This window comes from Bos grunniens, chromosome 14, assembly GCF_055505025.1.
Source record: "Bos grunniens cultivar Pamir isolate PY7600 chromosome 14, Bosgru_T2T1.0, whole genome shotgun sequence".
NCBI classification, from domain to species: Eukaryota; Metazoa; Chordata; class Mammalia; order Artiodactyla; family Bovidae; genus Bos; species Bos grunniens.
Genome location: NC_141178.1, coordinates 81,037,242 through 81,052,885, shown reverse-complemented (window position 1 = coordinate 81,052,885; position 15,644 = coordinate 81,037,242). Strand labels below are relative to the sequence as shown.

The following is a 15,644-nucleotide window of genomic DNA, read 5'->3' as shown; positions in this document are numbered from 1 at the left end:
TGACTCATTGGAAAAGACCCTGATGCTGGGCAAGATTGAAGGCAGGAGGAGAAGGGGGCAACAGAGGATGAGATGGTTGGATGGCATGACATTTACTTCATGTCCATCGATGACTCGATGGACGTGACTTTGAATAAGCTCCGGGAGTTGGTGGTGGACAGGGAACCCTGGCATGCTGCAGTCCACAGGGTCACAAAGAGTCGGACACAACTGAGCGACTGAACTGAACTGAGACATATGTACGTTTGTCAAAATTCATTGCACTACACACTGATGATACACGTGTCTCACTGTACGTTAAATAGACCTCAATATTAAAATATTTTCCAAGCAAGAGTACTGGAGTGGGTGCCATTGCCTTCTCCAATTAAAATATTTAAAGCTTTAAAGAAAATTTTGGAAACAGATGTGTTTCAAATTTCAAAATATTTCAAAATATAAAAAGAAATATGGGGCCCGCCTTATATATTCTGTAAACATTCTTAGCAGGGTCTAGGACTGATGCAGAATCAGATAGATGACTATCTCTGCTACAGAAACATGCAGAATTCACACTAATTCCCATAGTGTTGTAGCAGTTTGGGCTCCGCTTTGGCCACCAAATGCTGGTACATGATGCCATGAAAAAAAGAGACACCGAAGGTTTGGGGGAGGGGACAGAAGCCCCTGGTGCTTCTGGAGAAATTAGGAGCTTCCGGGAGGCTGGGGTTCCCTGGGCATTCAGCAGACACCCGTCCTGTGGGCATATGGGAGAGCCACCCAGGTCTTGCTGCACCCTAGCAAATGGACCAGATGTGGGGCACGACTGAGGCAGACAGGTTCCTCTGGATTCTGCCCTGGTGTGCGTGCAAGCTAAATTGCTTCAGTCATGTATCTGACTCTCTGCAACCCTATGGACTGTAGCCCATCAACCTCCTCTGTCCATGGGATTCTCCAGGCAAGAAGGTGTAGGTTGCCATGCCCTTCTCCAGGGGATCTTCCCAACCCAGGGATCAAACCCGCATCTCATGCTTCCTGCATTGGTGGGCTGGTTCTCTAGCACCACTGGGAAGCCCTGGAGGAGTGGAGCTGGCCAATGTGCAGTGAAAGCATTAGTCACTCAGTCACGTCCCACTCTTTGCCACCCCATGGACTGTAGCCCGCCAGGCTCCTCTGTCCATAGGAATTTCCAGGCAAGAGTACTGAAGTGGGTAGTCATTCCCTTCTCTAGGGGATCTTCCCAACCCAGGGATAGAGCTCAGGTCTTCTGCATTGTAGGCAGATTCTTTACCATCTGAGCCACGAGGGAAGCCCTAGGCTAGAGCAGTTTCCATTTCCAGGTCCAAGGGTGCATCACCAGAGGGGGTGCAGACAGTCCTGCCTGCAGAGGGCGCCCTTGTCTCCGAGTATGGCCCTGCTACTGCTCCTTTAGGGTAGATCCCAGAAACGGAATTAATTGGGGAAATGGATGCATATAAACTATAAATTTTAGTTACCATTTCCCAAACCTGCGCTTTAACGTGATCCAATCACCTCCAAAATGTGATGCTTTTACTATTTCTCAATCTTGGCCAAAATGATACATCATCTTTAATTTCCATTTCTTAAATATTAGTAAGGTTGAGTTTGTATATCTCCATTTTTAACTGGATTGTCATCTTTTTCTTATTGGTTTATAAAGTGCTCTTTATCAATGATATTAACTCTTGGCAACAGATCACAGAAAGAAAAAAAATTACTGTGTCTTTCAACTTTATGGTGATTTGGCTAAACAAACTTCTTGAAATTCTTATCTTCACATTTACCAATCCTTCTTTTAAGGTATTTGTGTTGGGAGCATAATTAAAAGGAGTCTCTCCATCAGAAAAAAATCTTAGGACCAAAATCTTAGACGACTTCTATTGTGGAAACCAGGAACACTGACAATAGAGAGGCTGTGTATTTATCATCATAAAATGATGCAATGTTAGGGCTTTTAGGACTTTATGTTTAGAAGGGACTTCTCATTCATTTATTTGATCATTGGTTCATTCATTCCTTCATTCAAAAATACTAAGAGTGTCAACTACTTGTCGGGCACTGTTTTAGGTACTGGGGAGACATCCATGAGGAAACAAGACCAACCTTGCCCCCAGGCACCCACACTCTGGTGCAGCCACCTTGAGGGGACACGCCACTGGGCCTCTATGACAGCTGAGCCCCGGCCCAGCCCTGGGGACATGGTCAGGCCCCTGGTTTCTAGCCCCTCCTTGAGAATCTTCAGGGAGGGGCAGCTTGAAGAATGAGTTTCTCGTCCCCAACAGCGAGCAAACAAGTCAGAGAGCAGGCCCTGGAGCCTCAGGAGAGGGAAGCAGGGAGGAGGACGGGGAGTCAGGACCCCAAGTGGTTAGGGGCGGGCCAGGCTGGGGGAGACTCACAAGATGGAGACAGAGACCCTCTGCCCGCCCACCCGTCTGCTTACAGATGGCCATCAAGTCGGTGCCGTTTCTGAACAAGGAAGGGTGGTCCAAGGAGCTGCTGGGGGCACTCACGAGGCCCGACCGGACACAACAGGAGCAGCCCCCGGAGAAGGTGGGCCACCCCCACCCCTGGTGCGCACCGCACAGGCCCAGGGGCTCTGTCCATGGGCCCACACCCAGCGCAAGCCCCAGGCCCCCGAAAGAAACAGAGGGCGGGGGCCAAGCGGTAGGACTTGCAGCCACACCCTTGACGCTTCACCACCAGGCCAGCGATTGCTGGTCACAAAGCAGAGGGGTGAGGGGGCCTGCACGGGGGAAGTGGCAGCCTGCCCAGTGGACAGGGGTGCAGAGAGGGGGTTCAGGCTCAAGACAGGAAGCTGAACGCTTCCCCAGGCCTTCCTGTTCATCTACTATGGGCTGATGCTTCAAGCCGAAGAGAACGGCACCAACGTCAGGACACACCTGAAAACCCTGCTGGAAACGTCCCACCAGTGGCCCAAGCAGAGGGAGGTAAGGCTGTGGCGGCCACTCAGTGCCAACTGTTTGACCCTGACCACGAGATTAGCCTGAGCCTGGCCACACTCTAGGCCCTGACCTGAGCCCTGACCCTTGTCCCACTGAGCTGTGACCTGAGCCCTGACCCTGGTCCCACTCTGAGCCCTGACCTGGTCACACTCTGAGAGCCCAGACCCTGGTCACACTTTGAGCCCTGACCCTGGTCACACTCTGAGCCCTGACCTGGTCACACTCTGAGAGCCCTGACCCTGGTCACACTCAGAGCCCTGACCCTGGTCACACTTTGAGCCCTGACTCTGGTCACACTCTGAGCCCTGACCCTGATCACAGGATTAGCCTGAGCCTGGCCACACTCCAAGCCCTGACCTGAGCCCTGACCCTGGTCACACTCTGAGCCCTGACCCTGGTCCCACACTGAGCCCTGACCCCCGTCACACTCTGAGCCCTGACCCCGGTCACACTCTGAGCCCTGACCCTGGTCCCACTCCAAGCCCATCACAACTGTGTCCTCTTCCTTGTCACCTGGACCTGCATTCTGCACTCTGGCGCAGGGCTTGAGACCTGGGGGTGGGGAGGCAGCAGTAGCAGGGCTCCACAGAGTCACCTCTCCCCCAACCCTACCCTCGCCTCCAGCCCCCATAAAGAGACGCCCCATAATACTCGGCTCAGATGTGTGTGTCCTCCCAGCCTGGTGGCAGGCAGGTGCCCTGTGCCCTCTGATAAATCTCCTCCCTTCCTGGGCCTCAGTTTCCATACACCCAGGTGAGGGGTAGGCCGGATCCTACCAGCCCACGTCAGTGAGCCCTGCCCCCCGCCCCCTGCCCCGACAGGGCATCGCGCTCACCGTGGGGCTGGCCGCCACCCGCCACCTGGACCACGTCTGGGCTGTCCTGGAGCAGTTTGGCCGGAGCACGCCCATCAGGTGGAGCCTGAACAGCTTCTCCCCCAAGGTGCTGGCTCTCCGGCCGCTGGAGGCCTGGACTGCGGACAGGGATGCTGGGCCTCCGTGGGGTGGGGGCTCCCGGGGCCAATTAGGGGGAAAGGCTGTGGGCCACGGCCCCCGGCCTCCGGCCCACCTCTGCAGCAGCGGCGTGGCCCCTGTGCCGCACTTTCCCCCTCCTCAATGGTGCTCCCTCTTTCCCACCGGGCTGCAGGGAGCCCAGCTGTGAGGCCAACACAGGATAGCTCCCGCGTGGCTGCCTGCCTGCCGCGTGGTGGTTAGTGGCTCTTTGATCCTGGGCCTCGTCCAAAGCAGGAGACAAGGGCCCGAGGCCAGCCCCGGGGAGCTCCCAAGGCGGAAGCAGTGGCAGCAACCCCAGGAGGCGAGCCAGGATAGGACAGAGGGGGGATGAGTGAGAACCAGGACCACGGCCGAGGTCCGGCCTCCTCCTCGCAGTGCCGCACGTGGCGGGTGGTAGAGCAGCAGCTGGGACCCGAGGCTCAGACCCCCAGAGAGGGTCTAGTCACTGACAGACCGCAGGATCACAGTGTCCTCAGGGCCATCGAGGGCCCCCACTCTCTGGGTCTCACCTGGAGCCAACGTGCCGGGTACCCCATCACTGTCTGTCTAGGTCCAGACACGCCCTCCCAGGCCCCCTGCAGCCTGAGGTGGGACAGAAGGGGGCCAGGTCCTGGGCCCCTGGGGAGGGGCCACCCCAAGGCTGGAAGGGTGAGGGGCTTAGATTCTAGCCTGTTCTAGCAGAGACAAGCACCCCCGTGTACACCTCCAAGTGACCCCACGAGACCCAGCCCACTGCCCCTAGGGAGGCAGCCCCATCTCCCCTATTTCCTTGTGAGATACACTGAGGTCCGCCCTGCCTCCAGGACCCCGCTAGTGGCTGGGGTACCTCCCGTCACCACACCCCCAGGGGAAGGCTCAGCAGGGCCCCCATGCGCCTGACCTGCCCCGCCCCCACCCCACTGTGCCCAGAACTCGGGGGACCTGCGGTGGAAGTGGGCGAGCAGCACCATCCTCCTCGCCTACGGCCAGATGGCAGACAAGGCCAAGGCCCAGATCCTGCCGTGGGTGGACAACGTCCTGTCCCGGATGATCTTCTTCTTCCACTACAGCTCCTGGGTACGACCCCCGGCCCACTCCAGAGCCCACCAGAGCGGGGTCAGGATTAGACCTCCCAGGGCCCGGGAGCCCACCAGAGCGGGGTCAGGATTAGACCTCCCAGGGCCCCGGAGCCCACCAGAGCGGGGTCAGGATTAGACCTCCCAGGGCCCGGGAGCCCACCAGAGCGGGGTCAGGATTAGACCTCCCAGGGCCCCGGAGCCCACCAGAGCGGGGTCAGGATTAGACCTCCCAGGGCCCCGGAGCCCACCAGAGCGGGGTCAGGATTAGACCTCCCAGGGCCCGGGAGCCCACCAGAGCGGGGTCAGGATTAGACCTCCCAGGGCCCCGGAGCCCACCAGAGCGGGGTCAGGATTAGACCTCCCAGGGCCCCGGAGCCCACCAGAGCGGGGTCAGGATTAGACCTCCCAGGGCCCCGGAGCCCACCAGAGCGGGGTCAGGATTAGACCTCCCAGGGCCCCGGAGCCCACCAGAGCGGGGTCAGGATTAGACCTCCCAGGGCCCCGGAGCCCACCAGAGCGGGGTCAGGATTAGACCTCCCAGGGCCCCGGGAGCCCACCAGAGCGGGGTCAGGATTAGACCTCCCAGGGCCCCGGAGCCCACCAGAGCGGGGTCAGGATTAGACCTCCCAGGGCCCGGGAGCCCACCAGAGCGGGGTCAGGATTAGACCTCCCAGGGCCCGGGAGCCCACCAGAGCGGGGTCAGGATTAGACCTCCCAGGGCCCCGGAGCCCACCAGAGCGGGGTCAGGATTAGACCTCCCAGGGCCCCGGAGCCCACCAGAGCGGGGTCAGGATTAGACCTCCCAGGGCCCGGGAGCCCACCAGAGCGGGGTCAGGATTAGACCTCCCAGGGCCCGGGAGCCCACCAGAGCGGGGTCAGGATTAGACCTCCCAGGGCCCCAGAGCCCACCTCCCCACCCCACCCCAACGTGGGCCTGGCCTTCCTTCCCACCTAGTGCTTCATGGGTTTTCATGAGGATCCCAGCCCTCTGCCTCCCCCAGAAAGCAAGCCCTGGGTTCTCACTTGGGGGAACTGGATGCCCCATGATGACAGCCCCCTGACCCTGCACCCCGGGAACAGTGAGGGGCCAGGCAGCCCTGTGAGGCCACCGCACACTTGATCCTTTGGGCCTGGGGTAGCCGCATATCATGAGAAGCTGGACACTGGGCTTCTTACAGCACCTCCTGATGCTTAAGCATCATCAACTATTCACATTGTTAAAAAAAAAAATCACATGGGTCGCCCCCATCCCGGAGCCTGTGCAGCCCCGGCCGGAGTTCTCTGCTGTCTCCCCCATCGGCAGTGGCCCTGCCACCACCTGTGACAGTGGCCCTCCTGCTCTCCCACCCCTCTGGTACTTCCACTCCCCGACCTGCCCCCTTGCTCCACTGTCCGACCCCAGGACGAGACCCTGAAGCAGAGCTTCCTCACGGCCATACCCATGCTGGTGGGGGCCATCAACCGCAACGAGGGTGCCCAAAGCTACGAGTTCTCGCAGGTGTCCGAGCTCCTCGAGTGTCTGATGGTGAGTGCAAGGTCCTTGGGCAGGGGAAGGGCTCCCCAGGGATGGACCAGGCACCCCCCTCAAACAGCAGCACTCACGAGAGACACCAGTGGGAGAGATGGGCCAGCTGGACTTCTAGAGCGTGGACAAGCCCCTCGTAGGCTTTCACACCTGGAAGCACATCCACAGCCCTCAAGTGACTCGCTCCCTACAGTGACCCTGAGCTGGCCAAGGACATCCACTGCACAGCTGATGTGGCTGAGACCCAGGAAGGCCAGCACCGTCCATCCATTCTGCCAATACTGACCTAGCTTGCACCACCAGTTACTAGGGGTTTGGGCCTCGCAGAACCTGTGGGATAGTGGAGGAAACTCACAAGTGATAAATAATTATGCAGTAGCAAGGAGAAGGCAATGGCACCGCACTCCAATACTCTTGCCTGGAAAATCCCATGGGCGGAGGAGCCTGGTGGGCTGCAGTCCATGGGGTCACGAAGAGTTGTACACGACTGAGCAACTTCACTTTCACTTTTCACTTTCATGCATTGGAGAAGGCAATGGCAACCCACTCCAGTGTTCTTGCCTGGAAAATCCCAGGGACGGGGGAGCCTGGTGGGCTGCCGACTATGGGGTCATACAGAGTCGGACACGACTGAAGTGACTTAGCAGCAGCAATAACAAAAATAACAGGCGCATTTTCTGAGCCCCTCCTGTGACCCAGACACACTGCTTTGCATGCCTTGCTTCCCACCTAACACAAGGGCAACGGCATCATGTTACTTGTGAATGCACGAAGCTCAGAGCAGTTTGGAGGTGTGCCCAGGGTCATGCGAGCTCATGTGTGGGTAGCTAGGATTCAGGCATGATCCATCTGATTCTAAAGTCTATGTTCTAATTGTCTGAGGTGGCAGGGGGATGTGGGGGGGTCAGATCACAGAGGCCCCCCTGTGCAGATCCAGAGCAGAAGCAGAATCCTGCAGGTTAGAGGGGTGCTGGGCACCCAGGCCTTTAGGCGGGAAGGAGACTTGGTGTCAGGGGACAGGCCCAGGTATGTGGAAAGACAGCCTTCACCTGGGATTTGCAGCTTCTGATGGAGAAGGAGCCCCAGGACACGCTGTGCACCCCGACTCGCCAGCAGACCATTCGCATCATCTCCAGTCTCTGGTAGGCTCCCCGGCCCCACGCAGTGCCTTGCTCAGCATCCACCATCAGCCTCACAGCTCAGGCTTGGCGCCCCTCAGGACAGCGAGGTGGGAGACATCAGGCTTCAAGGCCCTCCTGGGCAGGGCCAGGGACCTGAGCCAGCGCAGGCCACCGTGGGAGGCGGCTGGCTGTCTTACAGAGGCCCCCGCCCTCCCTGACTTGTCCCCACAGTAAGCTGAGGCCACAGCTGGACCTGGAGAAGAAATCTCGGCTTCTGTCCATCAGCCTCCGCAGCGTGATGTCCCTGCCGCTGCTGGAGGTCCTGGAGAAACACACCTGCCTCTTTCTGGAGCCGCCCAACATACAGGTGCGAGGCTGGCACCTGCACCCCTTCCGGAGGGGGGCCCCCGGGGAAGAATGTCCAGTCCCACGTACTGCTCTAGGGTTGGGAGGGGGCCGCTGAGGCACCCGCCTCGCACCGTAGGCCAGGGCTGGGGGTGTTTCTTTTAACTGTTCTGAGCCCACCTGTAAAAAGGGGATGATGATCCAAGAGCTAGTGCCACTTAGCACTGAGGCTGAAAGGAAACCCTGGATGTCCCACGTGTGGGGCAAAGCAGCGCTCTGTACATAGAATGGGTGGCCTCCCTGCCTCTTGCCGGCACTGAGAGCGTGCAGCTCAGTGTCACCCACGCCGCTACTGCAGCTGGTCTGGTCCTGCCCGCGCTAGTGGCTGCAAGAAGGAGCTCTGATGTGCGCTCCACGGCCCTGGCCGGCCGCCCACCCTCAAGTTCTGTGCAAGGGAAGCCGCACTGCGGGGAGATGCCGGCCATTGCGGGCAGCCGCCACCGGGGGGCGCGTGCAGCCTCAAGCGGCCGCGCCCCGCCAGGCGCCCCGCCCACTGCAAAGGGCAGGCAGCCGGTGCTGAGCACCCGCCGGGCGCCAGGCCCACCCCCATCTGCGTTAGCTCAGCTTCCCAGCAGTGACCCGTCCAGAGAGCGGAGGGAACCAGCTCAGAGAAGTGGAGGTGTCGGGAGGGAGAGGCAGGGCTGATCTCCGCCCCATGCCCCCGGACCAGGCTCTTCAGGCCACCTCCCCAGGCTGAGTCCAGGATGGAGCCGGCAGACAGGCAGCTTGGGTGTGGGTGACAGTGAGGGGCCCCCTAGACCCAGGGCGACACTACTGCAGTGGCTCTCCAGAAGGGGGATGTCTGCCTAGACTCCAACCCTGTGGGAGTCCAGGGTGCCCGGGTTACCACGTGATGACCCCATGGCCAGACCCTCAGCGAGTGCAGCCAGGAGCCAGGCGCGGGGCTGGGGCTTCCTGTTCCTTCTCACCCTGTGTCCACGTCCACCCTGACGGGGGTCTGGCTCCAGCCCAGTTCTCAGGTGACAAAGGTAGGCTCATCGAGCTGAAGTGGCCCCCAGAGAGATGACGGCCAGAGCCACAGGGCTCTCCTCCAGTGGATACTCCCTGTGGCCCTTCCCTCCCTGGGCAAGCCTGACTCGCCAAGCGGCCAAGATTGAGGGTCTCCTGTGTTTGCAGGACCAGTGCAAAATGAAAATGAGGGGCCTTTGTTTAAACCTTTTTTGAGAATTTCAAGATGGCAATGGCAGAGCATTCAAGTAGACACGAGAGCCTTCCGGGCCAGGTCTTGAGCGGATTACACACTCGTGAATCTTCTCGGCCACTGAGAATCCTGTGCCCTGGGGCAGGCCCCAGACCACCCATGCTCCACGGCTGCCCAGTGCGGGTCCTAGGGGGCCCTTCCTGGGCATGATGTGAGCTCGCTGGTGTGCAGCCCATCCTGGGGAGCGTGCAGGGAGCGGGCCCCGAGAGGCTGACACACACAGGCCCCCAGGAGGCCTCAACCATCCCTCTGGCCCTGGGGCTCAGCTGCCCCCTGACCTGCTCCATGCCCCACACAGACCCTCTACAAGGAGACCGCGGGGGCACTGGAGCAGATGCTGCAGACCTTTATCATGCAGAACCCCACAGCCGAGGAGCTGCACTTCCTGCTGTCGGTGAGGGCGCAGGGTAGTGCGGGGAGGGGATGGCGGTTGGGGGGGGGGGGGCAGAGGACGCAGGGCCTGAGCCAGGCTTGGGACTGGTCTAGACGAGGGCTGTCCGTCTCTAGAGATCACCGTGGTTTAGGACAAGTGGGGCGGGCAGGTGCAGTGAGCACAGCCTGGTGGCAAGTGGGCCAGGTAGGCCACAGCAAAGCGAGTTGGTGAGGGAAGAGGCCGTGGCCCTGCCCTGGAGGGACCTGCCCTCCTTCCCACTGAGAGAACTGCCCCTGCAGCAGGTTCCCTGCTTTGAGGGCGTCTCCCAAGCCTACCACCCCCACTCCGTCACTGCCCTCCAGAGTCCTTCCCTGATAGGAGGGAGAGAAGCCAACAGAGTCAGGGGAGGCCCAGACAGGGGAGGCTGCCTCTGCTGGGAGGGTGGGGGTCAGGGCCAGCAGGCCTCTGCAGAGGAGGGGCAGAGAGGGCCCCGGGGCAGAGGGCACACAGGAGCAAAGCTGAGCAACCCCAGCGAGCACACTGGGCCGGAATGGAGGGAGGTTCTGCATGGCTGGAGCCTGGGGTGGGCGCAGAGGTGGGGGCAGTGGGTCAGAGTGAGGTTAGGTCAGCAGGGGCCAGGCCATCTCAGGCTCGGGGCCCAGTGGAGCTGAGGGGACTGCTGCAGGGACTGCTGACCTGGGGTGCACAGATGGACGTCAGGGTGGGGTGTGTGAGCCCGGCCAGGAGAAAACGTCACAGGACACAACCGAGTCACAGAGTCTCCCAGCTCTTCATCCTCACGCAGCGTCAGATCGTCCAATCCGTAACAAAGAGGCTCAAATGCGGCTTAAGAAGTGTTCAACCTGTCTCAGTATGCGTTTGTATTTCTTTGTAACTCTGTGCCTTTATGGTGTGCACAGAAAAGCATTGTTCTGGAAAGATATACATTGCAGAGAAACGGGTTAAGAACCTGGCGCCTCAAAAGACTTTCAGCAGGAGGGGCGTGTCAGCTACAAGAGAAAGAATTAACACCTCCTCTTGCTTGGTGGTTCAGACGGTAAATTGTCTGTCTACAATGCGAGAGACCTGGGTTCGATCCCTGGGTTGGGAAGATTCCCTGGAGAAGGAAATGGCAACCCACTCCAGTACTCTTGCCTTGAAATCCCATGGACGGAGGAGCTTGGTGCAGGCTACTGTCCATGGGGTCGCAAAGAGTCGGGTACGACTGAGCGACTTCACTTTCACTTTCACTTGGGTAGCAACGCTGGCCTGGAGCAGAGGGATTAGCCGAGGCAGTGAAAAGAGAGGAGGAAGGCTGGATAGGGCGAGTGGCGGACCGAGCTTGGGGCTGGGACTGGGAGGGACCTGAGCTGAGGGTGTGGCCTGGCCTTGAGTGGGTGTGGCTTAGGGTGCGGTCCGGGCTGGGGGCGGGGCCTGTAGGGAGCTGGGGTCTCAGCGGCCGCTCCCCTCCCTTCCCCCACCACCTGCAGCACCTGTACGTCTGGCTGGAGTCGGAGAAGGCCCACGAGCGGCAACGGGCTGTCCACAGCTGCATGGCCCTCCTCAAATTCCTGAGCCACAACTTCTACCTAGACGTGAGTACCATCTCTCCGGCCCGAGGCCCACACCCGCCAAGCCGCCCTTCTCCCCAAGCTGCCAAGGCGCATGGGGTCCCTGCCCCCAGGACAGGCAGGATCCCCGAGTCCCCTGTGGCCTGGCCAGGCACTCCTCCTCCTCACACACAAGGAAACAGCCGGAGTTGGGGGTTGGGGGGCCCCAGCTGAAGGCTGAACCCAGGCTCCCTGATGCCTGACCCAGGACACTGGGCTTTTGCCAACACAGCTTGAAGCCTCAGGCAGGTTATCCACCCTGAGCCTGTCTCTCAGGGCAGTGGGAGGAAAGGAGTCCTCCTCGGAGGGACACAGTGGGCGTCAGATGGGAGACTGTGAGAGTGCCGCCCTGCCCCAGACTAGGGCAGGCAGCTCTGCGCGGAGCAGCCACTGTCCCTCTGCCCTCGTCCATCACCATCCCCATCGTTTCACGGATCACAGCTTAACCGCCATCTGTCACTAACGCCCTTGGGTTGAGTGAACATCAGCACGCATTCAGGGAGTGAGTGGTTCTGCATTTATCAGCCAAAATCAGCATCGATTCCTCAGGGAGACTCACAGGGAGATGAAATTACTTCCTCGGCCTGGTGCCTGACGGGCGTGCCTTTCTAATGAAGGTGGACAGGCAGGCGGGCGGCTGGGAAACGGCCACATTCTGCCAAAGGCAAGCTTCCAGTGTTCCAGGCAAGCTCCAGCACTCCTTTGGTGAGGAGGACCCCTCTGCAGGGGTTCAAAGGGTCTTCCGTTTACTCAAAATCAACTTCTGCAACGTAAGACTGGTCTGGGAGAGGCAAGTCAGGCACTTGCCTAGGGCACACTTGTGGAGGCGCCAAAACACTCTGCAAGAGAGAGAAATATTTTAATGGGATGTTTTAAACAAATCAGCAAACGTTGGCCCTTGGGCTGGCCACCTGTTGTGAATAAAGCTTTATTAGAACCAGGGCTGGGATTAGGGTGAGGTGAGTGAGGCAAGGTCATGGATATGCAAGCTCAGATCCTGTCTTTATTTAAAATTTTGGAACGTTTTCATGACAGATTTTTTAGCATTCACTTTGATTTTGATAAATATTGCATTAAGATAGTTTTCTGTTGTGTCCTGAGCTTTTTTGGCATCCCCTAACATTTTGGCTGGGGAGTTTCCCCAGTGGCTCAGTGGTAAAGAATCTGCCTGCCAATGCAGGAGACACAGGTTCGATCCCTGGGTCAGGAAGACCCCCTGGAGAAGGAAATGGTAACTCACTTCTGTATTCTTGCCTGGGAAATCCCAGGGACAGAAGAGCCTGGCGGGCTCCAGTCCATGGGGTCGCAAAAGAGTAGGACACAACTGAGCAACTAAACAGAAACATTTTGTCCAGACCTGAATCCCGGTCCTGCATAGAGTTTGAAGGGATCCTTTCCGACGCCAGCCGTGCTGGGGTGAGTGCGTGGCTGCTAGGATCTGCATAAGTGGTTCTCTGCACTCTCACTACAGCCCAAAGAGGACTTCAAACGGATTGGGCAGCTGGTGGGCATGCTGGGGATTCTGTGCCAGGACCCGGACAAGACTACCCAGTGCTCCAGCCTGGAAGGGCTGGGCCATCTCTACAAGCTCCTCTTGCACCAGAGAAGTGAGCCTCTGAGGGTCCCCACGGAGGACCTGCTCCCACCACAGCCACAGCCTCAGCCCAACCCATGCCAGCACTCCTGAACCCAACTCCCCCCAGACCTCCCCCAGACCCAGACTCTAACCTCAGCCGTCAGCACAGTCATGGCTTTGTCCTGACCTGCAGACCCACTGACTCCCCACCCTAAACTTGGACCCAGGCATGACCCTGACTTCAGATGACCCCACTGCACCCACTGCAGGTCCCGCCCTAGACCACAAGCCTGCCTTTGCCCACCCTCACCCCTGCCCCATCCCATCCCTGACCAGGAGGAGAAGCTTCACAGGAGCAAGCACCAGCCCCCCAGGAGCCTCCCCAGGCCAGCAAGGAAGGAGCCCTGCTCTGGAGCAGCGGGGACCAGGAGGCTGCTCCCCCCAGCCCCCGGGAGGTGGCACTCTTGAAGGACCACATCTTGCACCCCGGCAGCTCCCAAGTCATCAAGGTCAAAGCCTTTAGAATCCTGGGCAGATCTGGGTGGGGGGATGTGGCCATGCTCTGCTCCGACCCCTACCACTAACCCTCTCCCGGGGCTCCCCCTGGGGCCAGGGTGTGAATATTAAAACTGAGGCCAGGATCTCACCTGCATCTCTGGTGATTAACTAGAGCTTTGGAGGACCATGTCTCCTGGGAACGAGGAGTTGGGGGAGGAGGGGCTGGAGATAGATGCTGGAGTCAGCAGCGCAGGCTTGAGTCCCAGCTCTGTCTCTCACGGCTGTGCAATCTTGAACAAGCTCCTTCTGTCTGAGCCTCAGTCTTCCTCGTGAAATGGGCAGAGTGATGCCAATGAAGTTCCAGCCGCCAGGAATTCCTAATAGACGGCGCTGGCTGGCTAGCTCCCAAGGTGGGCGTCCTCTGAGGCACTGAACAGTGTCCTTCTCGGTGACCCTCTGCAGATACAGCCTCGATTTCCTCACTTGCCCGAGGTTTCTCCCCACCCTCTGAGAGCCAAACCTCCTCCTTTGAAGGCATAGCATGTCTCCCCTCTTCGGCTGTCATCTGACCTCCTGCAGGCCCTCCTTAGTCAGTGGCTTGGGGTGTCCAGCAGCTCCCTGGCTCCCTTTCGTCATCTCAGTGAGATCCCGAGTCTCTGGGACCATCCATATCTGTGTGAACTGTGCCTTTTCTGAAGATGAGCGAGGCTGGGATCCCGGGTGTGGGCTGGATGCTGGCATTGGCTGGACTGGCCGAGTTTCCTAGAGCCTCATGTTTGGAGTGATCAGTTCATGATGTCTCCTCTATGGTGGCCCCTCTTGCTGTTGAACCTATGACTAATGAAGACCCCTGTATGGGGTGTGCCTGTCAGTCTCCCCATTAGACCTCCAGGCCAGAAGTGGAGTCCCACCTGGGCGCAGCACAGGCTCTGGTGGTAGAACCAGGCTTCAGTAAACACCCATTCAGTGGAGTCAGGTTGAACCGAATGATGAAGGGGCAGTACCTGGCTAGTAGGTGCCCAGTGGGTTTTGAATCCAGCCCTGTCTGAGTCCAGAACTGTGCTCTCTGCAGCTGTAGTGGCTGTCAGCCCACTGAGGCCAATCCGGAAAAGTTTAGCAGGGAAAAACTTAAAGCCCTGGAGCCAGTGCATCAGTTGTCCAGGGCCAGGATGGGGAAACCAGGCAGGGCTTCTGTTTACACCTGAGGACCTGGACTAGGGGAAGAGACAGGGCTGGAGGGAGGGTTCCCAAGGGCCAGCTCAGAGGCGCCCAGGAGTTAAGGGGTCCTGGAGCACTGGGGTTCTCAAGTGGACAGAGTGACTAGGAACATAGGGTTCAGGACCTGGGAAGAGCAGTCTGCCCCACTCTGCATGGCCCCCAGCACACAGGGACGGGGCACTCAGCTCAGCTTCTGAACAGGAAGCAGTGATGGACAGAGCACAGAAAGGGGAGAGGATGGGAGGGTCTGCTGACCAAGGGATGATGGTTCTGAGAAGGTTTGGGCTGGAGAACAGACCTGGGTTCTTGTCCCAAGTCTGTCCTGAATTCCCCATGTGGTCTTATAAACACTATAACTTCATCACTACCATGAGCCATCTCCACCTTCACCACCACCTCCAACAGCATTCCTGTCACCACCATCCCTACCAACACCACCATCACTAACAGCACCACCACCACTACCATCACCATCACCACCATCATCACCACCACTAACAACACCACCACCACCAGCACTACCATCACCATCACCACTACCATCACCACCACCACCACTAACACCACCACCATCACTACCATCACCATCACCACCATCATCACCACCACCACTAACAACACCACCACCACCACCACCACTAACACCACCACCATCACTACCATCACCATCACTAACAGCAGCACCATCCCCATCCCCATCACCACCACCATCACTACCACCACCACCACCACCACCGTGACTAACACCACCACCATAACCACAGAACCACCATCACTACCACCATCACTACCATCACCATCACTGCCACCATCACTAACAGCAGCACCATCCCCATCCCCATCACCACCACCACCACCATCACTACCATCACCATCACTACCATCACCATCACTAACAGCAGCACCATCCCCATCACCATCACCACCACCACCACCACCATGACTAACACCACCACCATAACCACAGAACCACCGTCACTGCCACCTCCAGCTCACATTTTTTCATGCCCTGGGCTAAAATAAAATATTCACAAGTACTTAGCAAACCTGAGATTGTAGTATT

General features: G+C 58.7%; 1 protein-coding gene across 3 annotated transcripts in view; it reads left to right on the top strand.

The window, feature by feature from the left end:
* LOC147359735 (maestro heat-like repeat family member 5) overlaps nt 1–15,644 on the top strand; it is a 60,008-nt gene that overhangs the window by 16,665 nt on the left and 27,699 nt on the right. For all 3 annotated transcript variants that reach the window (XM_086337532.1, XM_086337531.1, XM_086337529.1), the window contains 11 exons: nt 2,443–2,550; nt 2,832–2,948; nt 3,785–3,904; nt 4,885–5,031; nt 6,436–6,558; nt 7,621–7,700; nt 7,911–8,046; nt 9,605–9,700; nt 11,170–11,274; nt 12,761–12,896; nt 13,202–13,374. In XM_086337532.1, coding sequence (XP_086193658.1) covers nt 2,443–2,550; nt 2,832–2,948; nt 3,785–3,904; nt 4,885–5,031; nt 6,436–6,558; nt 7,621–7,700; nt 7,911–8,046; nt 9,605–9,700; nt 11,170–11,274; nt 12,761–12,896; nt 13,202–13,374 — 1,341 coding nt within the window. The remainder of the gene's footprint in view (nt 1–2,442; nt 2,551–2,831; nt 2,949–3,784; nt 3,905–4,884; nt 5,032–6,435; nt 6,559–7,620; nt 7,701–7,910; nt 8,047–9,604; nt 9,701–11,169; nt 11,275–12,760; nt 12,897–13,201; nt 13,375–15,644) is intronic.